The 27111-nt window shown below is 40.4% G+C and overlaps 1 protein-coding gene across 4 annotated transcripts in view; it reads left to right on the top strand.

Moving 5' to 3' along the window:
- Positions 1-27111, top strand: part of SRPK2 (SRSF protein kinase 2) — a 226343-nt gene that overhangs the window by 153944 nt on the left and 45288 nt on the right. For all 4 annotated transcript variants that reach the window (XM_065884408.1, XM_065884407.1, XM_065884410.1 and 1 more), the window contains one exon: positions 4403-4554. In XM_065884408.1, coding sequence (XP_065740480.1) covers positions 4403-4554 — 152 coding nt within the window. The remainder of the gene's footprint in view (positions 1-4402; positions 4555-27111) is intronic.

Genomic DNA, 27111 nt, shown 5'->3' on the forward strand with positions numbered 1-27111 from the left:
ATCGCTTGATGTATTTCATGAGTATACACTTGGTGAGATCACCTCTTGATCTTTTAAACAGTTGGGATTTAACCAGGCTTTGAGGTGCTGTAGAAGCCACCAGAGACCAGTTTGAAGAAGCCAGCCTTTAAAGACAGTGTGGCATCATTCTCTCTTACGTCCGTCTGCCCTAAGACAAATCTACTGTGTTTTTCCTGTGCAGTAGGCAGTAACAAGGCTGGATGGGATGAAAAGGAGTCAGTGATTGGACTGTAACATTTGGTAGTTACAGTGTACTTATCTTACTATGATGAACTGGGTAATTTGAGAGTTGGTGATAATTGGTGTGAAGCAGGTTACTGGGAGAAGCCTCAGAAAAAAATATTCACTGATGTGACCAGGAATCTCTGCCAAGACAGTCCTCTGCTATTGTTGAACCTGAGGGTCTAGAGTGGTGCCATCTAATAGAAATGTAATGTGAGCCTCATTTGTAATTTAAAGTGTTCTAGTAGCCACATTAAAAAAAAAGATGAATTTAATTTTAATAATTTATTATATCCAAAACATTATTTTAACATGTAATAAATATAAAATTATTTTATATATATATATATATATGTGTGTGTGTGTGTGTGTGTGTGTGTGTGTGTGTGTGTGTGTTGTTGTTGTTGTTGTTTTTCCAGTACGTGGGCCTCTCACTGTTGTGGCCTCTCCCGTTGCGGAGCACAGGCTGCGGACGCGGAGCACAGGCTGCGGACGCGCAGGCTTAGCGGCCATGGCTCACGGGCCCAGCCGCTCCACAGCATGTGGGATCTTCCCAGACCTAGGCACGAACCCGTGTCCCCTGCATCGGCAGGCGGACTACCAATCACTGTGCCACCAGGGAAGCCCCAATATAAAATTATTAATAAAATATTTTACATTTTTTTGTACCAAATCTTGGCAATTCAGTACGTATTTTATACTTAGAACACATCTCAATAAGGACAAGGTACATTTTCAGTGCTCAGCACTCACATGGGGCCAGAGGATAGCAGAGTTCTAGGTGTTTTGATATGATAGCCAGTCAAGATATTACATCAACATTACTCAACTTCCTCTGTATTTCAACATTACTCAACTTCCTCTGTATTTCAAGGTATGCTGACTCATCGCTTTAACTTGATAGAACTGGCTTTGGGGGAACTATCTGCCTGCCTGTTCAGCATGGCCCTCCCTGACCCCAGAGGGTCTGAGAATTTTGTTAAGCAAGTGATGTGGCAGCTCACCAAGAGACATACATTATGATAAAGATACCCAAGCCTGTCAAACTAGAGAAAATGGGCGTGTGAAAATTAGAATCTGTTCTGCTTTATCATAGATACAGTCTATTCCATTGAGGTAAAGGTATATGTAGCAAATGCCACTGATGAAGTGGTGCTTACATGGGCATCATTTTGCCACCACTCCCCTCCCCTCCCTCCCTCCACCCCCTCCTCCCCACCCATTTGTCAGTGTCTGGACTTAGGTTTTTTTTGGTGATGATTAAAAAATTTTTTATTGGAGTATAGTTGATTTACAATGTTGTGTTAGTTTCAGGTGTACAGCAGAGTGAATCAGTTATACATATACGTATATCCAGTGTTGGTTTTTTTAAGATTCTTGTCCCATGTAGGCCATTACAGAGTATTGAGTAGAGTTCCCTGTGCTATACAGCAGGTCCTTATCAGTTATCTATTTTATATATAGTAGTATGTATATTGTCAATCCCAATCTCCCGATTTATCCCCCACCCCGCTAGTCCCCTGGTAACCATAAGTTTGTTTTCTACATTTGTGAGTCTACTTCTATTTTATAAATAAGTTCATTTGTACCCTTTTTTTTTTAGATTCCACATATAAACGATATCATGTATTTGTCTTTCTCTGTCTGACTTACTTCACTTAGTATGAGAATCTCTAGGTCCACCCATGTTGCTGCAAATGGCATTACTTCATTCTTTTTTATGGCCGAGTAATATTCCATTGTATATATGTACCACATCTTCTTTATCCATTCCTCTGTTGATGGACATTTAGGTTGCTTTGTCTCTGGACATGTCTGTGATGATCACAACTGACATGTAGTGGCTGGAGGCCAGGCTGACAGCGTTCTACAATGTACAAAACAGCACCCACAGCTGTGAGTTTCCTGGCTCAAGTATCAGTGGTGTCGAGCGTAGCAGCGCCCTGCAGCAGTGGAACAAGATCTTCTAGTCCTTCCCTTTTCATTAGTTGTTACATAGTCTCCACAGGGAATATGTGTCGTTGTTTTTTGGGTTTTTTTTTTTTTTAATTTAGAGAATCTCTTTATTTTTTCATATAAAATTTCTTAGGAAGAAATAGTCAACATTGAAAGTATTTTTGGTTGAGCAAATTTGTCAAATAGATAGATTCCACCCCCAAGAATGGGTCATGTAAATCTTTTCTCTAACCTCTTCCCTTTGGGGAAGCATTAAAACTGGTGCAGTTCCTCTCCTACCTCCCCTTCCTCAGGCCTCTTTTCCCTAGGATCATTTTATTTTCAGTAAAGCCATGTCTGTTAAAAAGAAAATGAGCATTTGCAAGGCTGCCAGAAAGATGACTGCACTTCCATAAGGTCCCTTGGGATTTCTTTGGCGGTCCTGGCAGTGGTGTTGGTGTTTGGTTGTGATGACTCCCTTTCAGTGCTCCATCATGAGGCATGGTTAATTGAGAATGTTATCGCCACCATTGTCCTAATGTCTGTTACCTAAGGAGCTGTAACTTTGAGTCTCCATAAATTGTAGCAAGTAGAAATCAGTACAAGTCATTTTCAGATTATAAACATTCTTTAGTTGTCCTGCCAAAGGTAATCATACTTGCCAGGGTTGACCTTTAAGGTTACCTGTGAGGTGTGATCCCCACCCCATCCTCATGACTGCTGGTGTTTCTGCTGCCTTCCTTCGTTTGCTGTGGCACTTTGAGTTTTTGGTGGCAACCCACATAAATGAGCTGTAACTACCTTAGGCTGAAGGAAGTGTGCTAAAGGCTATTTGGGGGCTCCTAGATTTGGCAAGAATTTAGAGGTTCAGCTTAGAAAGGGGCAAGTCCTCTGACCCTGCCTTTTACTAGCAGCTAGGATGAGTTTGCACCCTGTGATGGCTGACCTTCTCAAGCAAGGTTCCACGGCTCTGTGCCCTAGGCTGTACCGCAATGAGAAGAGAGGACTGGAGCCAGCCATTCATTGTGCAGGGAGTAGCAGTGTTCCAAAACATGCTTTTAGAAAGGGAGCATCAGTACTGGGCAGGCCAAAAAAATGGCCGTTATCTACCACATCAGTGTCTGTGAGGTTCCCCTTGCTCCCCAGACTAGAGGCCCTCTGTTCATCCCACTGAAACTGCCTCTGGGGAACAGTCCATCAGCCGAACCCCCTTGCCCCTACCACTCAGTATCTTTTCCCTCCCCACTTTTTATCTGTAGAGCTGTGGCCAGCTCAGGGAGAGCAGTGATGGTCCTGTTGTTAGGGCAGCTTGCAGCTCAAGAGAGGTTCTGCATCCAGTTGAGACTATTGGTTCAAGATTCCCCATTGGGATATGGCTAGAAGGAGCAGTTACATTTTATAAGTGAAAGCTTGATTTTACAGAATTGCATTATGAATGTTTTACTTCTAAGCAAATGTATTTAATATATCCTGAGTTATTCTAGATATCTGAAAGGTTTACATCTGTAACCTCTCAAGTTGTTTATTTGTTTTTAGTATTATAGGCTTTCCTATCTTTTGTAAAAGAGTATACTAAACATTTAGCCTTTTCGTAACAATTAGAAATAACCATTGGAAGTCTTGCATTGATGTATGGGTTGTATTTGTATTTGACTGCAGTGGATGTTTTCTTTGTTTAATTTCCAGTTTGGGACAGTGTTCTTGTCTTGCTAAGCAAGGTGTACATTACAGTATACATTAGTTGGCTTTTATGAGTTATCCAGGAAACCTAACCACATTCCAACTGTTTCTATGGGGAAAGGAATTCTGATTTTAAAATGATGAAAATAAGCCCTTTTTTTTAAAGTCTAGGGTTGCTTTCCTCTGTCTTTTTCTAATCTCTGGGGGATGTGTTCTGACTACTAAGGCTGTGTATCATGAGAGGATAACTCTTTTTCACTTACAATTCATAATATTATCAAGACTTAAGACATAATGACACTTGGAGTGAAAACGGGCCTGCAGAAATATTCCTTGGTTTAATAAGGGTAGTCACCCCCCCGCCCCCCACTTGTGTTTTGAAGCAGTACTTGAATTCAGCTAAAGTGGCTGAAGTGACGTTAATCAGCATCTCTTCTTAGTGTGTGACAAGTTTTATTTTTTCCCATAATAAGAAACTCTCAAGTGTATTCATAATGCAGGATTTACTTCTGAGTAAACAAGAATTGTCCTTCCTCTGTTTCAGGCCGGAGCCTCAGCAGAAAGCTCCCTTGATTCCTCCACCCCCGCCCCCTCCACCACCGCCGCCTCTGGCAGACCCTGCGCCCCCGGAGCCAGAGGAGGAGATCCTGGGGTCAGACGATGAGGAGCAGGAGGACCCCGCAGACTACTGCAAAGGTGACGAGCCCGTGCGCCTGCCGGCAGAGCACGGGGGCTTGGTGATGCCAGCTCCCTGGTCGTTGTAAAGTTAGCCTCTTGCTGTCCGTATCGTTGAAAACTTGTAGATCATTAAGAGTAGAATGCTACCTGAAAATATAAGAGATATCAGGAGGAAAATTTGTGAGGGAAAGAAAATAAATACATGTGTGCGTACATATGCTGAGTACGTTCAAGAGGATTTAAATCCGCTGGTAGGGTTAAAAAGATGGTATAAAGCAGGACTACTAAAGATAAACACAGAGTAAACCATCTGCAAAGAAAAGAGCATAGAAAGTAGAGGGTACGAAGCCCCTACAGGAGGAGCCAGTTAAACTGCTGTTCTCTGCATTGGATTTGAGCTTCTGGGCTGCTAAGACTAATAAGGAACTGTTCCTTTCTCTGCGCAGCACTGAGTTACATAGTATTCATTGTGTGTGGAATGAAAGTCGGTCCATTTGTTTCCTGGCGTTGTACTCAACGAGAAAGACAGTTTGTGGGTTCTGCCATTGTGACGTAGTGGATTCTGTTTTCAGCTATAATTTCACAGATACATAGAAGTTATTCAAGTGGAGTATTCTTGCATTGACATTTCGTGAAGCCCAAGAGCATATAGCTAAACTCCTAGAAGGCAAGCATGTTGTGTGATGAGTATTGAAAACAGTTTGATCCAGACCCCATACTCTGTGTAGACTGGATCCCAGGAATCAAGGCGAAAAGAAAGGCAGTCCATTTGCTGCCTCTTCTTACTCACTTGGACTTTAATTCCCTCTAATGGAAAATTATCACAATCTGAATTCTTAGCTTCTGAACAGTTGATGAGCCATTTATCTGCTACAAATTAAGGAAAACGTAAATCAGATTCTATATGGCTTAAGAATAGATGGCAGGAGATGCACACGTGTTCAGGCCATAAAGCATTAATGACTCTTCGGCTCTATTGTATCTTAGCGTCAGTTTATCTAGTGATTGCAGGCCCTTTGTGTGTTGGTTAACGTTAGATACGAGAAAGCAAAAGTTAATATTCTGCTCTGAAAAGTTTAAGAAGGAATCTTCCGCTCTAACGTGATTTTTCCATAGGTGTAGATTTCTACACATAAAATCATGTTTTCCTTAGAAAATGGAATGTTGATCTTTAGCATTTGTACGAGTAGTGATTATGACCCCAAAGGTAAAGATCTATGCCTTTTAATATGGAAAAGAAGATGTTTTCCATCCTCCCTCTTAATCTGCATTTCTTCGTTTGAAAATGAAGTTATTTGAAGAGGAAATGCGGACAACTGTCTTGACTTTGCTGCTTAGGCCAAAACATTAGGTTGGTGTGAAGGAACTGTTCTCTTCAGGTCATAGGTTCCCCACTGCTGGAATGAGAATATTTGCCTCACACGTGGCTCTTTTGTGGTATAGACCGTAACAGGTGTTTAAGATAACTGACAAATGCTTTCAAGGGGCCCATGGAGTTGATTGGGAATGTCCGGGAAAATAACTGCCCCCACCCCACAATAGAATAGATAACTTTCTATCTATTCTGGAAACGGTTGAATTTAAGTTACCAACACGATGCTTTATCATCCCTGAGTACTTTAGTATGTTTTGCCTACAATCAAGTACATTCTCCTATGTTAACCACAATACGACTATCAAGATCAGGAAGTTAATGTTGATATACTTCTACCATTCAGTCCTCGGACTCCATTCAGGTTTTGCCAGTTGCCCAGTATTGTTACTTTTGTGAAACCGATCCATTGAAGAATCACATTGCATTTTGTTTTCTTCTTCCCTTAGTCTGGAACAGTTCCTTAGTCTTTTCTGGGCTTTCATGGCTTTTGAAGATGTAGGCCAATTGTTTTGTATAATGTTTTCTCATTTTGGAATACCAAAAAAGTGTTGTTCTGTGAGACGTGTTCTTCTCATTGAATCCTATCAGATACTACATGGTTTTGATTTATACCAATACAGTTGATGTCAATCACTTGTTCAGGTTGGTGTCTGCCAGATAGCTCTACTGCAAAGTTACTCTTTACCTCCTCGTAATTAATAAACATTTTGTTGAGAGTTACTTTGAACCTTTGTAAATATTCTTTTTTCAAGAAATTTACTTCCTTCTTCCTCTTCTTTCTTTCTCTCCCTGTATTCTACCTATCCCTCCCTCCCATCCATCTGTCTGTGTATCTCAGATGTACTCATTCATAGATTTCCTTTTTACTCAGTGGGTTGTAATCATTTAGTCTCCTTATATGTATAAATGCTTAGATTTTCCCAAACTGGCCATTAGGAGCCCCATCAGGTTGATTCTCTGTCCTTTTGAAAAGTTCATATCATTCTTTTTTGTTCTACACATTATTTTTTCACTTAGTGTATATTAGAAGTCACTCTGTATCAGTACGTATAAAGCTGTGTCATTTGTTTTATTTATTATTTTTTTAGTTTAGCATAAATGTAAACCTTTATTTTTTAACTTAATTAAAATTTTTTTTACAATTTTAAAGGTTACTCTCCGTTTACAGTTATTACAAAATATTGGCTCTATCCCCCGTGTTGTGTACAGTACATCCTCGAGCCTGTCTTACACCCAGTAGTTTATACCTCCCACTCCTCCACCCCTGTATTGCCCTTACCCCCCTCCCCACTGGTTGTAACCATTAGTTTGTTCTCTGTATCTGTGAGTCTGCTTCTTTTTTGTTTTATTCACTAGTTTGTTTAGTTTGTTGTATTTTTTAGATTCCTCATATAAGTGATATCATACAGTATTTCTCTTTCTCTGACTTATTTCACTTAGCACGGTGCCCTACAAGTCCATCCATGTTGTTGCAAATGGCAAAATTTTATTCTTTTTAATGGCTGACTAGTATTCCACTGTGTGTGTGTGTGTGTGTGTGTGTGTGTGTGTGTGTGTGTGTGTTTATACCTTGTCTTCTTTATCCATTCTTCTGTTGATGGGAAAAGTCCCTATCATTCTTTAAATCCTTTCTTACTTTCAAATAAGATGTTCCTCATATACACTATTGATACTATGTATAAAATAGATTACTAACGAGAACGTACTATATAGCAGCGGTCCCCAACCTTTTGGCACCAGGGACCAGTTTCATTGAAGATAATTTTTCCGCGGACCGGGGGTGGGGTGGAGGGATGGTTCGTCAGTAATGCGAGCGAAGGTCAGCAGCAGGTGAAGCTTAGCTCGCCCGCCCACCATTCACCTCCTGCTGTGTGGCCCGGTTCCTAACAGGCTGTGGACCGGTACCAGTCGGAGGCTTAGGGGTTGGGGACCCCTGCTGTATAGCACAGGGAACTCTACTTAATGCACTGTGGTGACCTAAATGGAAAGGAAATCCAAAAAAGAGGGGATATATGTATAGCTGATTCATTTTGCTGTATAGTAGAAACTAACACAACATTGCATAGCAACTATACTCCAATAAAAATTAATCAAAAAAGAAAAAAAAAGAAAGATGTTCCTGGTTCATCTTGTACTATCTGTACGCCAGCCCTGGAATCAGCTCTCTCCACAAGGACCCCTGGTTTCTTTTAATGAAGAACAGTATTTAGAAAACAAGATCTGGGCATTAGATGAGATCATTACTATTGAGGTGTCACTGCTTCTAGGTCTCTTAGCACAGAGCTAAGTACATACTTCCTTTATGTATATATTTCTAAATGTTTATTTCTGTTTTTATTTATGCATATATTACAATCCATGAGTTTAATATATCTCATTTCCATTGTAATGCTGGAGGATTCAGCTCAGTTTTATCCTTACCATGTCTATAGTTTCTTTCTTTGGCAGTAAGAGACTAGGCTGTCATTATCCTCATTTTGTTTACTGACTAGATTAATTTCCTTGTATGTCACTGCCGTTTTGGACATGTCTCCCCTCTCCTCAACACCTAGCCTGTCCTTAGACGTCCTTTGTCGCTTGGCACTACCTAAGGGCTGTGGAGTGAGAGCTCAGGAAGAAGGAAGAGGAGGGATGCCTTTCGCAGTCTAAGGGTATGTTTTGCTTAGTCTCTGGAGGTGGCTTGTCTCTCTTCTGTCACTTCACATCTCTTCTTGTTTCCTCTGACTTCATTCTTGGAGAACCTCTGCGCCACCAGACAGTTCTTAATAGTCCTGAAATAAAATAAAACATTAACAGACACAAAATATACCACATCTTTTCTCTCTCTTTACAAAAGACATTTTTGTTCATCATAGGAGTTATAGATATTTTGGGGGTCGGAGTGTCACCTGGAATCCCATCACCTACCTTTAGCTGCAATAACCATTTGGGTTCCTGCAATTCTGAATCATTCATGACGAACCAAACTGTATCTTAACTTTTTACCTTCTTTTTACCTCTTTACCTTTTCAAGTCTTTCCTTATTCAAAGCTTGTGAAACGTAACGCCTTTTTAACAAAAAGGCCACTATTTAAAGTTCTGATATTGCTAATGCATTATTCTTTGCTCCTTTCTATTGTACCTGGCAGTCTCTGTGGCCTGGGAGTCTTCTTTTCCTTTCTTCATAGCTAGCATGTTCCTACCCACGAGTCCAGGGGGGAAGTATAGACTTTGGAGTCTGAAAGAGCTGGGTTCAAAATCTGACCCTGTTGCTTTCCATTTCTGTATCCTCGGACAAGTTACCTTTGCTGTAGGCTTTATTAGTTTCTTCATCTGTAGTATCATCTCTCCACGTAATAGAATATGTAACAGCACCTATCACTGATGACTTTTTGAGGAATAAAATGAGATAAATATGTGAAGTAGGGCATACTACCTGATACATAGAAGATTCTTAAGAAATACGAATGTTATTTTCCTTAGTTCTGTTTTTGTTCCATCATTCTCTTCTCGGGTGTGTCCCCGTCTGTACTTTTGTGCTGACCCCCTTAGCGGTCTTAGCTGCCTCGCTTGTAGTATGCTTGTTTCTCTGGCCTCTGCAGACAGAGTGGTCAGCACTGCTTCTCTCTCTCCTTGTTTTTTTATGTTACCTCTGGTCAGTTGTCTGGGACAGGAACTGTAGCAGCAGGCTGTGTGGTTTATTCCGACATTTTCTTCCAAGCCCAGAGTATAACAAGGGTCAGGCACAGGGTCAGCCTGTAAGCAAACAGTTCTAGGAGGCCCTTGTGTAATACTGTACTTGCTTGCTTTTTTAAGCTGAAAGCCTCTTCATCAGGGCAAAACCTCCTCCTCTGGGGAGATTTTAGTCTAATGTGGGTTTTCAGAGTGTGACCTGTACCACCTGCATCAGAACGTTTCTAGGCTAGACTCTAAGTCTTGAATTTGAATCCTTGGGAGTAGAACCCGGACTCCCAAGTATTTAACAGGTTCATCCAGTGATTTTTCTGCACATTGAAAGTAAGGATGGCTCACCTGAGGCATGTACCATTCCTCTAAAACTCCAAATTTGTGACTAAGAGAAGTGACCCTTCCCGTCACTTCACGCTGTGTGACTGATTTGCTGTGTAAGGGGAATTACTGCTTTGAACTACCTGTGTTGTAAAATTTCCCCAGAACTCTCAGCACATATTTACTCCAAGGACGAGTAAATGGTGGAAGTAGGAACATCGCTTTGGTGTATCATGCTTGCCTGCACTGACTGACTCCTCAGAGGTCCTGTCTTGTGGCTCTGCTAAATCACTTTTAGATAAGTTGGCACCTTGTATACAGTTTATCACTTGCATCGTTTCTGGAGACATAGTTGTGCTCTGACTTGGTAGTGAAGCGTGTCATTTCCTTGTGGCTTCTTTGAATCCCTGTCACATCTTATTTAGGCCTCTTCCTTTATCACCCACAGTAGTCTCCACTCCCCACCCCCGTAGCACTCATTATGATGTGTGATTATATATTTATTTTTGCGTTTGTTTCTGAGCTCCTTCTCCTCAGTCTGAAAGATTTCTTGTGGTCAAGGGCTGTATGTTTTGTTAATCCCACTGCATTTGAACCATCTACTGTGCAGTAAGTATTTCTGTTTGGGTGAAGAAATTGTCTCTGGTGTTAAGCTTCAACTAAGGGCAGGACAGCACTGTTGTTACCTGCGTATCTGAAAAGGCGTGTCAGGGTGAGGAGGTTGACAGGCCATGAAGGACACACAAATCAGAGTACAGACGCTTCATTTCTGCTTTAAATTTTCTTAAAATCATCCACAGTGCCCCCGAGCTCTTCTGTGGGAATTTGGGAATATCTCCTTCAAAACATAGGATAAACAATATGAATACTTGCACACTAGAAAAATGTCAGATGGCTTCCTTATACGCAAATTGCCTTTGCCCATGTGTGTTCACTTTCCATTTGTGAAAAGTTTACACAGGTTGAATTTCACTACGTCTCAAAATTTAATGTTGGTGGTTATAATTTCTTATTGGTCTTGTTTCTCTCCCCAGAATCTATGACCTAATGACTATTTTATAGCTTCAGGTTTTTTGTTTTTTGTTTTTTTAAGAAAAAAAAGCAATATACATTACACGAAGTTGCCTTAGAAATGGTGTCATGTAGCTCAAGTATTTTATGACAATGTAGCCTTTTTAATTTTTTTTTTTTACAGTAGGTCCCTGTTGGTTGTCTGTTTTATTTATTTATTTATGGTTTTTTTATTTTATTTTATGTGGACCATTTTTAAAGTCTTTATTGAATTTGTTACAGTATTGCTTCTGCTTTATGTTTTGGTTTTTTGGCCCCGAGGCATGTGGGATCTTAGTTCCCTGACCAGCAATTGAACCTGCATCCCCTGCATTGGAAGGCGAAGTGTTAACCACTGGACCGCCCGGGAAGTCCTTGGTTGTCTATTTTAAATATAGCAGTGTGTACGTGACAATCCCAAACTCCCAATCTATCCCTACCGCCCCCTTTCTCCCCTGGTAACCATAAATTCATTTTCTAAGTCTGTGGGTCTGTTTCTGTTTTGAAAATAAGTTCATTTGCATCTTTTTTTGTTAGATTCCACATATAAGCGACATCATTTATTTGTCTTTCTCCGTCTGACTTACATCACTTAGTATGATAATCTCCAGGTCCATCCACAAATGTAGTCTTTAGTTTCTGTTCTTCTCTTTTTTTTTTTTTGCGGTACGCGGGCCTCTCACTGTTGTGGCCTCTCCCGTTGCGGGGCATAGGCTCCGGACACGCAGGCCCAGCGGCCATGGCCCACGGGCCCAGCCGCTCCGTGGCATGTGGGATCTTCCCGGACCGGGGCACGAACCCGTGTCCCCTGCATCGGCAGGCGGACTCTCAACCACTGCGCCACCAGGGAAGCCCTGTTCTTCTTGAGATAAGTAAAAGATAATCTTTATTCATTCACAGTTCTTTTCCTTAAAACCACTAATGCTGCATGAATACTTAATTCACCACGGTTGTATGCGTTTTTAAAAATTAGTAGGCTTAAATTGGCTTACTTGAAGCCTTGAGAAGAGACTCTGCTTAGAACCAAAATGGAACAACCTGTGGCCTGTTGACTGTGGGATGAATGAATGAATGGACTAGATTAAGAAGCTACTTAAGTGCCTTTCTTCACCTTTTTTGTGTGGTTGACTAATTATAAGAGGAGAAAAAGGAAAATTTGTGAGGATGCGAAAGGAATGAATTTGTATTTGGTTAGAGGTAAAAGAAAAGACTTTATAGAAAATGTAAAGGGGGCCTTGCCAGGTAAGAAGAATTGGACTTTGTTGATGGGGGTGGGCGTTTCTCTGGCCAAATCCTGGAGCCTGGGAGAGGTGTCTCTGAGAACCTTTTGTTTTCCTGCCAAATGGGCAACATATAGATTAGGTTGAAGAGTAATGTGGGGGCATCATGTAGAGGATAAATACGAGGATGAGAAATTTATACATGAAGTAAATTAAAACATCATCTAGAAAGACTTTTTTTAAAAACCCGAAGGAAGGCAGAATGGAAAAAGAACCCTTGGGAGTCCCCTGGCTAGTGGGTACGATTTGGCGCTTTCACTGCCCAGGGTGCGGGTTCAATCCCTGGTCAGGGAACTGAGATCCCACAAGCCGTGTGGCCAAAAAAAAGGCAAAAGAACCTTTCTGGTGTGATCAGCTCTCTTTTTAAAAATGTATTTAGAGTGAAAGAGCTATACCAAAATGTCAGCAGAAAGGTGTGAAGTTGGTGTGGAGGTTTCTTCTTCTCTATATACTTTTATGTCTGGTTGTTGTTGGAAAGACACTTCTTTCCCTATGGAATTGCCTGGTGCCTTTGTAAATAACTTCACCGTATGTATTAGGGTCTATTTATGGACTCTTCTCTCTTCCATTCCACTTTTGGTCTGTCTGTGTGCTTATTCCACTCCGCCTTGATTTGTGTAGCTTTATGTAGTAAGTCTTGAACTGGGTAGTGGATGCCCTCCGACTTTGTGCTTCTCTTCCAGAATGGGTTTTGACTTGTCTAGTTCCTTTGTATTTATGTATAATGTCAGCCTCAGCTTATAAATACAAATATTTTAGACATGTCGTTAGTAGTATTGATCTTCTAATCCATTGTAGAGGAGCAAACTTTGCCATCCCTGAAGTCTCTTTGGCATGTGGATTATTTCCAGCTGAAAAGGCCCAAAAGACTCAGGAAGAAACTTTTGACTTTCCCCCAAATGCCTAAAAGAACTTAGATAGAGGGCATGTTCCCTGACAGGAATAGAGCTGTCATCGGAGGTGTCTGCAAAGAATGTGGGCCAGGTGTGATGGGGGAGTCCACTCTGTCTGTGTCACAGCCATTTACCAAGTATTTGCTTTTCCATCTCCATGTGAATGGCCTTCGTTCCCTTTGAAGTCCCAAATCACTACCCCCAACATCCTGAAGATGGTATTTAAGGTGAGGGCTTTGGTGGTTTTTGGAGAGTTACTCAGTTTTCCTGGGCCTCTCCCGTGTATACAGGTCATTAAACTGTTGTTTGATTTTCTCCTTTTAACCTGTCAAGCTTAATTCTTAGACCAGCTAGAATAACCTAGAAAGGTAGAGGAAATTTCTTCCTCCCAGACACCACTAAGATCTCTGTGTCCATTTATTACCAAATTGATCAACTGGACTCACACCAGGGTTCTAGCCCAGACCGAGACCCCTGGTCTCGCCCAGAGAGGTTCTTTTTCCATCAGATTCATGCAGCCGTAATGAAACCCTTGCTGAGACTAGAACAGCACACACTTTATTCAATGGCCAAAGAAAAGGAGAAGCAGGAACTTAGTTCACAAATTAACTTCTCAAGCCAATCCGGATGGAGACGCCAAATCTATAGGCGGGTCGAGGTAAAATGGAGGGATTTGGATAGAGTGAGAGGAATATTCATGAGTTATCAGAGAACTGAGATCCAGATTCAGGATTGTAGTTTGGACCTGGAACTGATGCAGCTCTCCTCTTTAGTCCTTGTTTGGGCTTTTCTGGTTGTTGTCGTGGCAGTCATAACTGTCAGGGTCGAGGTAAAATGGAGGGATTTGGATAGAGTGAGAGGAATATTCATGAGTTATCAGAGAACTGAGATCCAGATTCAGGATTGTAGTTTGGACCTGGAACTGATGCAGCTCTCCTCTTTAGTCCTTGTTTGGGCTTTTCTGGTTGTTGTCGTGGCAGTCATAACTGTCAGGGCCATCTTGGGCCTTGTTGGTTCTAACCAGTTCTTTTTTTTTTTTTTTTTTTTTCTGTTGGCAGCATCCCCCTGAAACTTAGAGTAATTGGTTTCTATTTGAGGGAGGGGCTTGGGGTATGATTCTGGGGCCACAGCCTTGGTAACACATTTATTTAGGTCTTTAATTTCTCTCAGCAATGTTTTATGTTTTTTTAGTGTGGAGGTCTTGCGCATATTTAAATTTTTTCCTCTCTTTTGTTTTTTGATGATATGTAGAAATATAATTAATTCATTGACCATGTGTCCTGTAACTATGCTAAATTTGTTTGCTAATTTTATTTGTGTGTGTTCTGTGTAGAGTTTTTGGATTTTCTGCGCAAGCATTTATCATTTCACTGCAAATAGTTTTCTTTTCCTTAGCATTCTTTATGTTTCTTTCTTGCTTCATTGCTCCATCCATGCACAAGATTGAATAAAAGTGGTAGGAGAGGACATCCGTGTCTTGTTTCTGATCTTACAGCAAATATGTAGATTTTCAAAAAGATCTGTTTCTTAGGTTGTGATAGATCCCATAGACTTAAAAGTAAAATGAAAAGCATAAGGCTTACAAAAAGAATAAAAGTAGAAGTCTTCACGGCCTTGGAGTAGGGGAAGATTTTGTAGAGCGAATACAAGAGGTATTAAGGTTAAAAAAATTAAAAATTGGATTTCATCCAAATAAAAAGTCTTTTGCTGATTAAGAAACATTTTGAAAAATGAAATGACCAGCTTCAGAGTAGGAGAAAATAATCGTAATATATATAGTTGACAAAGACCATGAATCGGAGACTACATCAGGAAACTGAGATTTTGGAGAAATGTTCTTTGTATTAATTAGGGCATATACATTTGTCAAATACTAGGGAATTGTATATCTAGACTGCAGGATTGGATTTCTCTATCTCTCTTTTTTTAAACTTTGTCTTTTATTTGTTTTCTGCATTAAGCATATATTTCTTTGTAGATAGAAAAAAAATGTTTGAAGAAGAACTTAGCAGTGAGGAACTATTTGAGGTTTTGAACAGGGAAGTGCCGTTCTTAAGGAAGAATAATTTGAAATCTTAAATGACTGGAGTTGGAGAGAGAGAATTTGTATATAAGGAGAAGACAAAAGCAAACAACATCACAGAGATAGCATCTTTATCATTTGATAAACTATGGCACATAGAGGACAACAATGAGAAAAATTCCAAGTCTTCAATTCTGGGGTGAGTGGAAGAAGAATAGTACTTCCTGGGCATCATGGGGAAAAAAAAAAAGGACTCTGAATTTTGAAACTGCTTGTCTTTTCTTCTTAGTTTCAGATATCATTTGGCTGTTCAAAAGCCCAGAGCCAAATGTGCAGTCCATCTCTTAACAGCTGAACAGGGATTTACAGCATGCGTTCTGTGTCCTAACTTCACTGCAGCATTATTCTATTTTATTTTTTCTGGGCTATTTTTTCTTCACCCCAGTTTCCTTCTAATTTTATATCTTGTATTGTGGTTTTATAAACTGCCTCAATTCTTTATTGAAAAGAAGTGGATTTGGTACTATTAACAGGAACAGTGAAATCACAGTTGGGCTGGGGAGATATGGATGAGTTTGACTTTATTCATTTGAATTTAACGAAACTGGTGGAGAAATCAAGAAGGCAGCTGGAGATACGAACCTGGGGCTCAGAAGAGAGGGCGAGCAGACGGTGTAGTAAAGAATTTAACATTGCTGAAAGAGAAGTCTGGTTTTTGCCCTAAACTCCTAGGTGATAGTCTCTAAGCCCTTGGAGTGTCTGCCTGGTTAGTGTCTTCTTTACCTGGGCCTTGGGCCACACAGAGTAATATTATAGTGCTTGGTGCTGGTGGGGGCTTTTGGCACTTGTGGGCCCTGAGGTTTGCCATGTTGCCAGTCCACCATGTCTACATAACGGAGCCCTAATAAACACTCTGGGCCCCAAGGCTTGGGTGAACTGCTCTGGTTGGCAGTACTATGTGTGCATTGTCATGTGTCATTAACTGGAGGAATCGACAGTGTCCTTTGGGAGAGGGACACCTGGAAGCTCTGAATTTGGGGCCCTCCTTGATTCTGCCCCAGGCATCTCTTCCTTTGACTGACATTAAGTGATAGCCCTTATGCTATAATAAACTGTAACCATGAGCTTAACTGCCTTCAGTGTCTTCCGTGAGTTCTTGTCACATATTAATTCCTGGAACTGAGCACGGTGTTTGGACGCTCCAAACCTGCAGCTGGTGTCAATAGTGAGGGTGGCCTTTGGGACCCCTAGACCCTACAGTTCTGTCAGAAATGAGCGTGGTCTTGTGGACTGTTCCAGACCTTACACAAGTATATAGATTTGATAGGAAAACAAATTGTGTAAGGAGTGTTAAGTGAATAAAAAAGATGCAGGGAGACGGTTCAGTGAGAAGCCTTTGAGAAATTCCGTGGGGCACAAGAGGAGAAAGAACAAGTGGAAGAACAGAGCAGTCAGGCAGGCAGGAGAGCAACCAAAGGGGTGTGTTCACCTTGACGGCGCAGATGGTGGAGCTGCAAAGGTACAGCTCCGTTACTCTCAATGAAAAATTCCTCGACACATTCCGTTGGGTAAACTGAAGTTTTCATTTTTTGAGTGTAGATGGAGTCCTGCTTGCGCTCATTCTAAATGTCAGTGGTTCTTGTCCCCACCTGTCAGCCCCCTGCGTAGTCTGCCCCTTTGGATCTGGACATCCCAGAAGAGGCGCCGCAGGATCTGGGCCAGAGTCACCATGTGATGTTTGTCGTGATCTTTCCCGCACCTTGTTCCTGTGGTGCTGCCGGCACCCGCCGTGAGGTGCTCCCGTCCGTACCACGGGGGCTCTCCCCACTGTATTCAGAACCAGAGCAGGATTGTGTGGCATAGGTAGTGAGAGGGCCCAGCCCAGATGCCCCCGTGCCTGTGCCCCTGCACCCTGCCCTTTGTGGGTCCTCCAGCTGTCCCACGGCCCTTCTCTCCGCTGGCCTGCACCGCTGGTCCCTGGAGTCTGGTTTCAGAAAGAGTGCACAGTCAACGTGACGGCTTCGCTTCTCGTCTTTCTCTGTCCCGTCGTCCCTCACCCCCTTGTGGGCTCACTGGAGCATAAAATCCCTTCCTTTTCCTAGCTCCAAACAGAAACATTCTTGCACTTTGCCTCCTTGAGGCTGTTCACTAATTCCCTGGGCAGGCCCAGGCACGTTTGATCCTTATTTGGCATCTTAGGTACAATTCTAAGTATTACGAACAGAACCTGGTAATGGGGCAAGTTTTGGAGTAATTTATTTGGTCTCTTTCTTAAAATTTATTTTTACTGAGATATAATTGATGTATTTAAGTTTTAAGGTGTACATTGTGCAGGTCAAGGTTTTTATTTGATACGTTACACATTGCAAGATGACTGCCACCCATACACACACCTCTGTCATATCACATAATTATTATTTCTTTTTTGTGGTGGGAACAGTTAAGATCTTGTCTCTTAGCAGCATTGAAGTTTATAATACATCATTGTTGTCTATATTTTCTCCTTAGTTTCTCATCTGAGGCTAGTATAAAAAAGGACTGTATTCTTAGGTACCTTATCCAGGTTTTTCATGATCATTTTTCTATCTCTGATTTTTCTATCTCTCTGTATTGAATCTTGTTTCAACCTGGAATTTAAAAGATTATAATGAAATAAAGAAGTTTCAGATTTTGTTGGAGTTTTTTGGTCTATTTTATATTGACTAGGAAGGAGTAATTGAAAATTTGCTATTTTTTCCCACATACAATTTTTTTTTATTGATTACATAAGGTACACCCCTCTAAAGGGTACACTTCAGTGGTTTTTAATATATTCACAGAACTGTGCAACTACTACCACTAATTCCACAACATTTTTATCACGCCAAAAAGAGACACGGTTCAGGAGCAGTCAGTCCCCGTTCCTCCCTCGTCCCAGAGTCCATGGCAGCTACTCATCTACTTCCTGTCTCTGTGGATTTTCTTATTCTGGACATTTCATATAAACAGAATCATATAGCCTGTGGCCTTCTTGTGGCCGGCCTTTTTTTTTTTTTTAAAGCATGTTTTCAAGTTTTATTCATGTTGTAGCATATATTAGTACTTTATACCTTTTTATTCTGAATAATATATTCTGTAGTCTGGGTATATCACATTTTGTTTATCCATTCATCATTTGATGTGCATTTGGGTTGTTTCACTTTGGAGCTATTTTGAATATGCTACTTTGAACATTTGTATGTATGAGTTTTTGAGTGGACATATGTTTTCCATTTCTCTCAGATATATACCTAGGAGTAGAATTGTTCGGTAATATTATAACTCCATGTTTAACTTCTTGAGGAACTGCCAGATTGTTTTTCCAAAGCAGCTACATCACTGTGTATTCCTGCCAGCATGTTATACGAGGGTTATAGTTTCCCCACATCCTCACCAGCATTTGTTACTCTTTTTTATTTTGTCCATCCTAGTGGGTTTTAGGTGGTCTCTCACTGTCATTTTGATGTTGATTTACCAAATGACTGTTGATGTTGAGCATCTTTTCATGTCCCTATTGGCCATTTATATATCTTCTTTGGAGTTGCTGCGTTAAGTATGTGTGTGTGCATGCACATGTGCAAGCGTTCACGCACGTGTTATTTTTAAGGTTGTGGCCCATGAGTACACATGTTGTTCTATATATGAGGATGCATGAGCGTTTTCCTTTACTCTCAGTACCTGGAAAAGCTGTACCATTACCGTGTCACAATATGTTGTTGATGTTTTTAATACCATGACTGTTGTGCTGCCCCTGTTTCCTTGTTGGCTTTCAGTGTTATGAAGTACTGTGTGAATTGAGGTTTATACCTTCAGTTCTGAGTGATCTTAAGTATATACTACTATAGCTATTTATTTAAACTCTTATTTGCTAGTTCAAAAAATTATTATGAAAGTGTTATATGGTAGTGTTAAAAAAAATTCAAACAAAATAGGAAGCAAAAAATTAAAATTCTCAGTTTTTGTATTTGACACTCTGTTCCACAGTCAGCATCTCCAAGGTGAATTAAAGGGGTTTCAAGTTTCAGAGGTATCCTCCCAGAAATTAATGTGTGTATATGCATATCCATATATGTATAACTTCCATAAAAGAGATTGATCTGCGTGTGCTTTCCCGTACTATGCTATGCTATTTCCTTTCAGTAATATTTGTGGATGTATTTTCATGAACCTACATATAGTTCTGCATCATTGTTTTCTGCATAATACTCTGTTCTTTTTGTTTACTTTGATTAAGTAGCTTTGTAGTGATTAGACATTTATGTGTTCTCACCTTTCATTATTGTAAATAATGCCACTGGGAACTCCTTGTATATTCAGTTATGGGTTTGCCCTAAGCATAAATTTGTAGGTGAGATTAGCTAGTTTGAAGCATAGTGCATTTTCATTTTAAAACATGTCACCAGTTGCCCTCCAAAAAGACTATACTGATTTACACACTTACCAGAAGTACGTCATTGTGGCTCCACGCAGCACCACTGTCTTTACACGATATCACCAATAATCTCTTGTTTTTATTTTACTCATTTGATTATTAGTAAGACTGGCCATTTGTATTTAGTATTTTTGAAAACTTGTGTCCATATTATTTTTGACCATTGGGTTTTTAAAACTTGCCTTTATTCTTTTTGTGTCATGTGATCTTGTATTTGGCTTTTTAAAAGAGGTTTTAGATCTTTGATTATAATTTCTCCATGTCTTGATTGTACTTTACTCTTCTTTGTACTTTTATGCTAATTAAAATAATTTTACCTCTTTTCCTTTTATTGATCCTGTGAGCAGCCTACTAGGCTTTATTTACTATACCACCCAAATTCACTGTGACCTTTAAACTGAATATCTCATCAGGCTACCAAAATTCTTCCCTAGGACAATAGTAATTTTTCCTTTTTTGGTAACACACCAATAAGATGGTGGTGTTCTTTCCAAGACTGTTAAGTCTGAGACATAAAAGGAAGAGTGTTTTCAAGAAGGGAGGATTTAATAATAGCAGTATTCGGTTAAGCCACAGTTTGAAGATGAAGGCTGAGAAAAGGTCAGTGAGCTACTTGTGGGGAGGGTCCCCGTTGGTTGGGGCCAGTGATGGATCATGCACATGTCAAGGTGAGGATGCACTGGAGAGAGCATAACAGATACTTTGGTGAAATTTAGCAATGAAGTGAAGAGAACACTGTAGCTTGTAGGGGCTGAGGTCAGATATGCACAGGAGAAAGTTGATATTAAGACAGGATACCTGAGCCTGTTTCTAGGCAGAAGAGAAGAAATCTGAGGAAAGGTTGGAGAGCCAACAAGGAAGGAATTAGATGAGTAATTTTTGGAGGTAGTGGGTTAATCTTGGAAAGATTGAGGGCACATCTTTCTTGTAGAACAGTGGGGAGGAGGTTTTGTATAACTGTTACAGTGAGTAGAATAAGGACTGCTCTGGTTATTGTTGTGTAATGAATTACTCCGAAACTTAGCACATTGAGCCAACTTTTAATGTTGCGTATGGTTTTATGGATCAGGAATTTAAAAAGGGAAAAGATGAGGGGGTTCACCTCTGCTTCATGATATCTGGGATGTCTGTTGAGGGTGTCTGTTGAGACATCTCAAAGGGTGGAGACACAGGAATCATCTGAAAGCGCATTTTTCACATGTCTGGCCCCCTAGGCTACAAGTATTGGAAGACTGGGACTGCAGACAGGTGTGCCTGTCTGCATGCTTTCTGTGTGGCTTGGCTTCCTTACAGCATTGCGGCTTCCGGGGTGGTGGCGGGGGTGGCCAGTCGTTACCTGGAACCCGGAGTTCCAAAAGCAAGCGTGCACCTTACAGAGTGGAGGCTGTGTTGCTTTACGACTTAGCCTCGAAAAAATCACACAGCCACTTCCACTACCTTACGTTGGTTAGATGCACATCAGAAGCTCATCCAGATCTACAAGGAGGAGAATTAGAGTCCATTTCTTGTAGTAGAACTTCAGGGTTCTAGAAGAGCAAGTGGTTTGGGAGATGCTGTTGTGGCCTTTGGAGAACATAGTCTGCCAGAAGAATGCCACAAGAAGTTAATAAAAGGATGTTGTGAACTTTGAAGTATGTATAGTTATATTGTGGTATAATCATTTAACCATTTTTCCAAAGACATAAATTTATCTAATCTTCTTTTTGTCTGGCACAGGCTATAAGACCTAAGTCTAAAGTCCCCTGACTGTTATCTAACTTGCTATGTTGGGTGCGTACCATAGGGGTATGCTCAAGTTGGTACATGAGTTAGACTTTCTGATGATGACTGAACTAGAAAACGTTAATTACTCTTGAGTTGTAAAACCAGGTGGGGCTAGAATGAGGCCCAAAAGTCAGTTCTGTTTTCTATATATGTGTCAAAGAGCTTTTTACTTACTGCATTTGTAGTCATTGATCTCCAAGACCTATGTCCTTTTCCCATTTTTTGAATTCCTTTAGAAATAATGAGAATTTGGATTATTCACAATGAATTATTTTTTACAAGAGGTGTAATGTACACCTGGGAACATGCCTGTAGTTGTGTGGTTGAGTCAGACATTGCTATGTGCTGTGATGCACCCTTACACATTCATGAACAATGGAAGTGTGAAATAACAATAGGTCTCGACTTACTGAGGGAACTTAGTCTTTCAGCTATATTTTGATGTCTGAGTGTGTATAATTATGGCCTTTGGTTTTAAATGGCCAGTGACTGAATTGTTGTCAGAGTTCTTTTATTTGAAACGTTTTTTTGCGGTACTAAAAGAATTCTTTTTGTTTAGCTGTGAAAGAAATTCAGTGTTTCTCAGGTGTCTTCTGATTTCTGAACTCTACTTTCACCTAACAAGACTTTCTCATTGCAAGATCGGTTGTTTCCCCAGTTCATAATTCGATATATTGTATTTTTGCTTATCCAGAACATAATTAAGAGCTAAGAAACAAGCCCAAAATCTTCGAGTATCCAAGTTCATGTACTAGCCCCCTTTTAAGATCTCAAATAATATTTGTTTACTCTTCCTCTGCCTACAAAGCAAGTAAGGAGAAGGCTAAGAGCAAGAAGGAAGACATTAAAACTATGAAAATCATTGTAAAATCCCAGTAAACATCCCAGCAGCCTTATCCTGCTTGATGTGGTGGTAAACATTTTTAGGCAAACAGACCACATGTCTTATCGGGGGAAAATCAGATTGTTACCAAGCTTTTGTACAGCAGTACTTTGGGCAAGAAGACAATAGAGCAATACATTCGATACACTCAAGGAAAGAAAGAGCCGAAGATTTTGTACCTGTCAAACTGCCCTTCATTTATAAAGGTCCCATATAAAATGTTATACACAGTATATATGTTAGCCCTGGGGGAATATTTTTCTCATGAGCCCTCTGAGGAATCTATTTTAAAAAAAAGTCTTTAAACAGCCAAAATCAATGGAGCGGTATAGACATAAAGACAGAGTTCAAAAAAAGACAAGATTACCCTTGAAAAATTAAGCCTGTATCGGTCCTCTGGAGTACTTACCTTACAGCCTGCTGTTAAGGAAGTGCATTAACCAGACACCCAATTGGACTTTAAAGAATCTGTACTTAGTTTCCATAGACTGTATTTTTTAATTTAAAGGTAAATTTTATAATACCTTTAATGGAGCAGTGGTTAAGAGTTTTCTGTCAAGGATATACTGAAGAGACAAATGGCAGTGACTGGCACTGTGTACTTAAGACGATAGAAAGTGTTGTCAGTGGATACAAAGTGTGTCCATTAACTGTCTTTCATTGTGAATTCTAAGACTTGTAGAATATTTATATGCTCAAAATACTTTCAGTGAAACTGAACACTTAGTTATATGTGTATGTTTGATGAAGAAAGTTCGTGACCCAAAGTACAGCGTCAACTACATCTGTAGATTTGGCCTCTTGAAGACAGCCACTAGCCATTTATGATTTGATGGTAACTCCTTGTGCATTTTAAGGACTCCTACCAACCCCCAAAGCTCATTTAACACTGTGTTCTAAAGCCTTTTCACTGGATTAAGAAATGATTCAGGAATCTTCTAGACCGTAGAATGTAGAGATTAGGCTTTTAGATTCTGGCTTGCCCCCCAGAATGCGAGTTGCATTTCCACTGTGGGCTATCATCCTTGAAGGTCTTTTCTGTCAGTATCAATGTATTTTAGACAAATTTTACTTATAGCTCTAAAATTGCAGCACTAAAATGAGAAGAAATCTAGATTACTGATCATAAAGGCAGAAGAAATCCTTAATTTTATTTGATACCGTCTAGAATCAGATTCCAACTTTGTAAACGTATGGAGCTGTTAGTGTACTTTAACCTCTTAAATGTTTGTGGATCCCGTGATTGCTGAGTTCAGCATCTTACAGATATTTTCACAGCTCGATATCCTTCTTACCACCTTGCCTTAAGCTACACATTTTAGTTTTGCAGTGTAATAAAAGTATAATTTTTCAACTATACAATTCTCTTGGCAGTGTCTTTATGTGATATGATGTTATGTTTAGATTATTAGTTCACTTTTCCCCATCTGGTCATAAGAGAAAGGGAAATCTACTCAGGATATACTGTCTTGTTAAATTTCTTTTCACAAATAAGGATGAAAGTCTAAACTTGTACATCTTGCACAACTCTTAAGGCTTTTCACAAAGGCCATCGACGTCTGTGTTCAAAACATGTGCGGAAATATGGTTGATCTGGATCTGGTTCTCTCAAGCTGTGAGCTGGGGCTGCTGTCAGCAGAAGGTTTGACCAGCCTGAAGGATCTGCTTCATTTCCCTGCTTTTGCTCACTCAGGAGGTTGTTGGGAGGCCCCAGTTCCTTGCCACATGGGCCTCTTCACAGGCTTCCTTGCCACATGGGCCTCTTCACAGGGCTGCTCATAGCAAAGTAGCCAGCTTGGCAGAAGGAGAGGTAGAGAGAGCACCCAGGAGAGAAGCCACAGTCTGTGTAAGATTGTGGTAAGCCACAGCCTTATCTCTTGTGAGGTGACCTTATACTTGAATGCTGAAAGTCTTAATTCTCTTATAAGAATATTTCAATGTTTGAATAAATCATAAAAAGATGAATTAATTGCGGTGGTCATTTTGTAGTAAATAGAAATATCGAATCATTATGTTGTGTACCTGGAACTAACATAACATAGTGTTGTAGGTTAGTTATACGACAAACTAACAAAAAAAGAAAAGAAAAAAGATGAGTTAATTAATTTGTTTCTTTTACTTTCTTTTTTTGACGTTTGACAGCTATAGATCATCATCATATCTGGAGTATCAAACACCTTTGCTGATTGGGCTGTGATAATGATTTAGATTACACTTTGGGCCACTTAGTTGTACCCTCCTAAATAGCTGTAGGTAATACCCATAACCCTGGCCTGCTGACCCATTCATTATGTGTTATTAGTCACAGTGGATTTGGGTAGTGGCCAAACAGAGTAAACACTTAGCATGGCACTTAATATGTGCCCAGATATTCTGAGGGAGTGAGATGTAGGGGCAGGTACCGAGAGAAGTAAAGTAGTTTGCTCAATGTCACTAGTAACATAACTAGTAAGTGCCACTGCTGTGGTTCAAGTCAGCATCCCTGAATTTAAGCACAAATCTGTATAAGTAATTGGCAGGAGGCAAGGGCTTGAAATTATTAGTTGGCCTTTGTATTAACATTTCAAATGTTCAAGGTGTCTCAGTCTGTTTACTCCAATCTCTGTAGCCCAACTGCAAAAATTGTTTCTCCATCCATCGTATTTATCTTACATTCAAGTAATTTTTGTTGTTACCTCTTTAAGGTCATAGATAAATAGGGATCCTCTGTCTTTGGAGCATCTGTCTTTGCTCTGATTTTGCCTCTACAGCTCTCTCCCATTCCTTAGTGTTATAGGAAATACTTGATGTAATAACAGAGATTAATTTACATTCAAGAGTTTTTAAATTAAGTTTTTCTGATTGAATCTCCCCCAGTTTGAAAGGAGTTTAACAGTTGTGTTATAGGCTTCATTATTGCTTAGTTTTCTGGTAGATACTAGGGCTATTTTTTATACCTTATTCCTGCTGCTTTTGTGTGTGTGTGTGTGTGTGTGTGTGTGTGTGTGTGTGTGCGCGCGTGTGTGCTATACCACCACATGGCATGCAGGACCGCGTGGTCTTAGCTCCCCGACCAGGGATCGAACCCGCGTCCCCTGCAGTGGAAGCCTGGAGTCTTAACCACTGGCCCACCAGGGAAGCCCCTGGCTTTTTATATTTAGCATTATTATTAATGTTTCTAATGAGGCGCCCATGATCTAAATTTTACTTTAAATTACTAATCAGGAGAATAGTGTTTTCTTAATTTCAACATTTTTAGTTGATGTCCTTTACCAACATATTTTTCACAACTGTTAAGTGTGATGTGGCTGTCAAACATTAGCAAGTTTATGCGTGATAAAATTTTAAAGCAGTAATTTATTTTCACATGTTTTGTAACCTAAATTATGGTTACTAAAGAACGGTTGTAAAATTTTGTTCATGAAGGTCAGTTACAATAGATTCTTAGGTATCGTTGACAGACAAACCATTTCCAACTGCTTATCTTGTACTGGGAAAATAGATACTACTTAATGGCGGTTTTAATTTTTATTTCAGAGTTTTTCTCTATTCATTCACAACGCCATACAATTAATCCATACTTTAATCCTAGTCATAAAGAAAAGGCGCACACATTTTAGCGTCGGGGTGAATACTCAGTCGTGGTAGAGTAGAAAGAGCGCAGTGTTGAGAATCCAGCAGAGCCCGGTTCTAATCCCGGCGCTAAGGCTTCTGTCCCCCAGGACGCTGGCCGGCGGTGAGCAGCCCCGCCCCGCCTCCGACCTGCGTTCGATAGAAGCGATAGCACAGCTTCCCGTGTTGCTGCCTTAAATGACACCCTGAGTGCCACGAGCCTAGAGTGGGCCCTGAGCAGGCTTCTCATTTCAGCTTCCCCTTCAACCTCCTTTTCAGAGTTTGTTTCGGAGCGCTTGGGGTCCCGCCCACATGCATTTTCCAGTCGGGCTGCAGGGCCTCTCTCTCCTGCCCCCCAGCGGTTGGAGCTGGTCTCCGCCTGCTCTGTGATTGTGTCGTTCAGACAGCTGCTCTCACCACCACACCTTTGGAACGAGTAAGAAAGAGGCAGGTTAAAAATAACGTTCTTCTTTATTGTGGAAATTCTCAAACGTAAAGTAGTTTTGAAGGGATAATATAGGGAATTACTGCATTTCATCTATTTTAGCATTGTTGAGGAATGACTTACATTTTCTCTTAATTTGCTTTATTATATACATGTGTGATGTATATGCATTTTTCTTTTGCTGCATTACCTAAAAAGAAGTTAAAACATCATGACATTTTACTTCCCAAATTCTCAGCAAACATCTAAGAAAAAGTGCATTCTCCTATTGTGTAACCACGATATCATTGTGTTACACTGAAGAAACTGCATTAATCTGTACCGTCATCTAAAATTCCTTTCTTATTTAAATTTCCCTAATTGTCTTAAGAAATGACTTTTACACGTTTTTTTCCTTTTTAAATTTAGGACAATTAGCATTTACCCATTACATTGATTATTATGTTTCTTTAATCCTTTTACTTTTTTTTTTTTTGGCCTCACTACACAGCTTGCAGGATCTTAGTTCCCTGACCAGGGGTTGAACCCAGACCACTGCTGGGAAAAACGCCGAGTCCTAACCATTGGACCACCAGGGAAGTCCCATTCCCATCTTTGGTTAGATTTATTCCTCTGTGTGTGTGTGTGTGTGTGTGTGTGTACACACAGATTTTTTTTTTAACTTTAATTAATTTATTTTGGCTGCACCAAGTCTTAATTGTGGCACACAGGATCTTTAGTTGTGGCATTCAATTTCTTAGTTGCAGCATGTGGGATCTAGTTCCCTGACCAAGGATCGAACCCGGGCCTCCTGCATTGGGAGCGCGTGGAGTCTTAGCCACTGGACCACCAGGG

This window comes from Phocoena phocoena, chromosome 9, assembly GCF_963924675.1.
Source record: "Phocoena phocoena chromosome 9, mPhoPho1.1, whole genome shotgun sequence".
Classification (NCBI taxonomy): domain Eukaryota; kingdom Metazoa; phylum Chordata; class Mammalia; order Artiodactyla; family Phocoenidae; genus Phocoena; species Phocoena phocoena.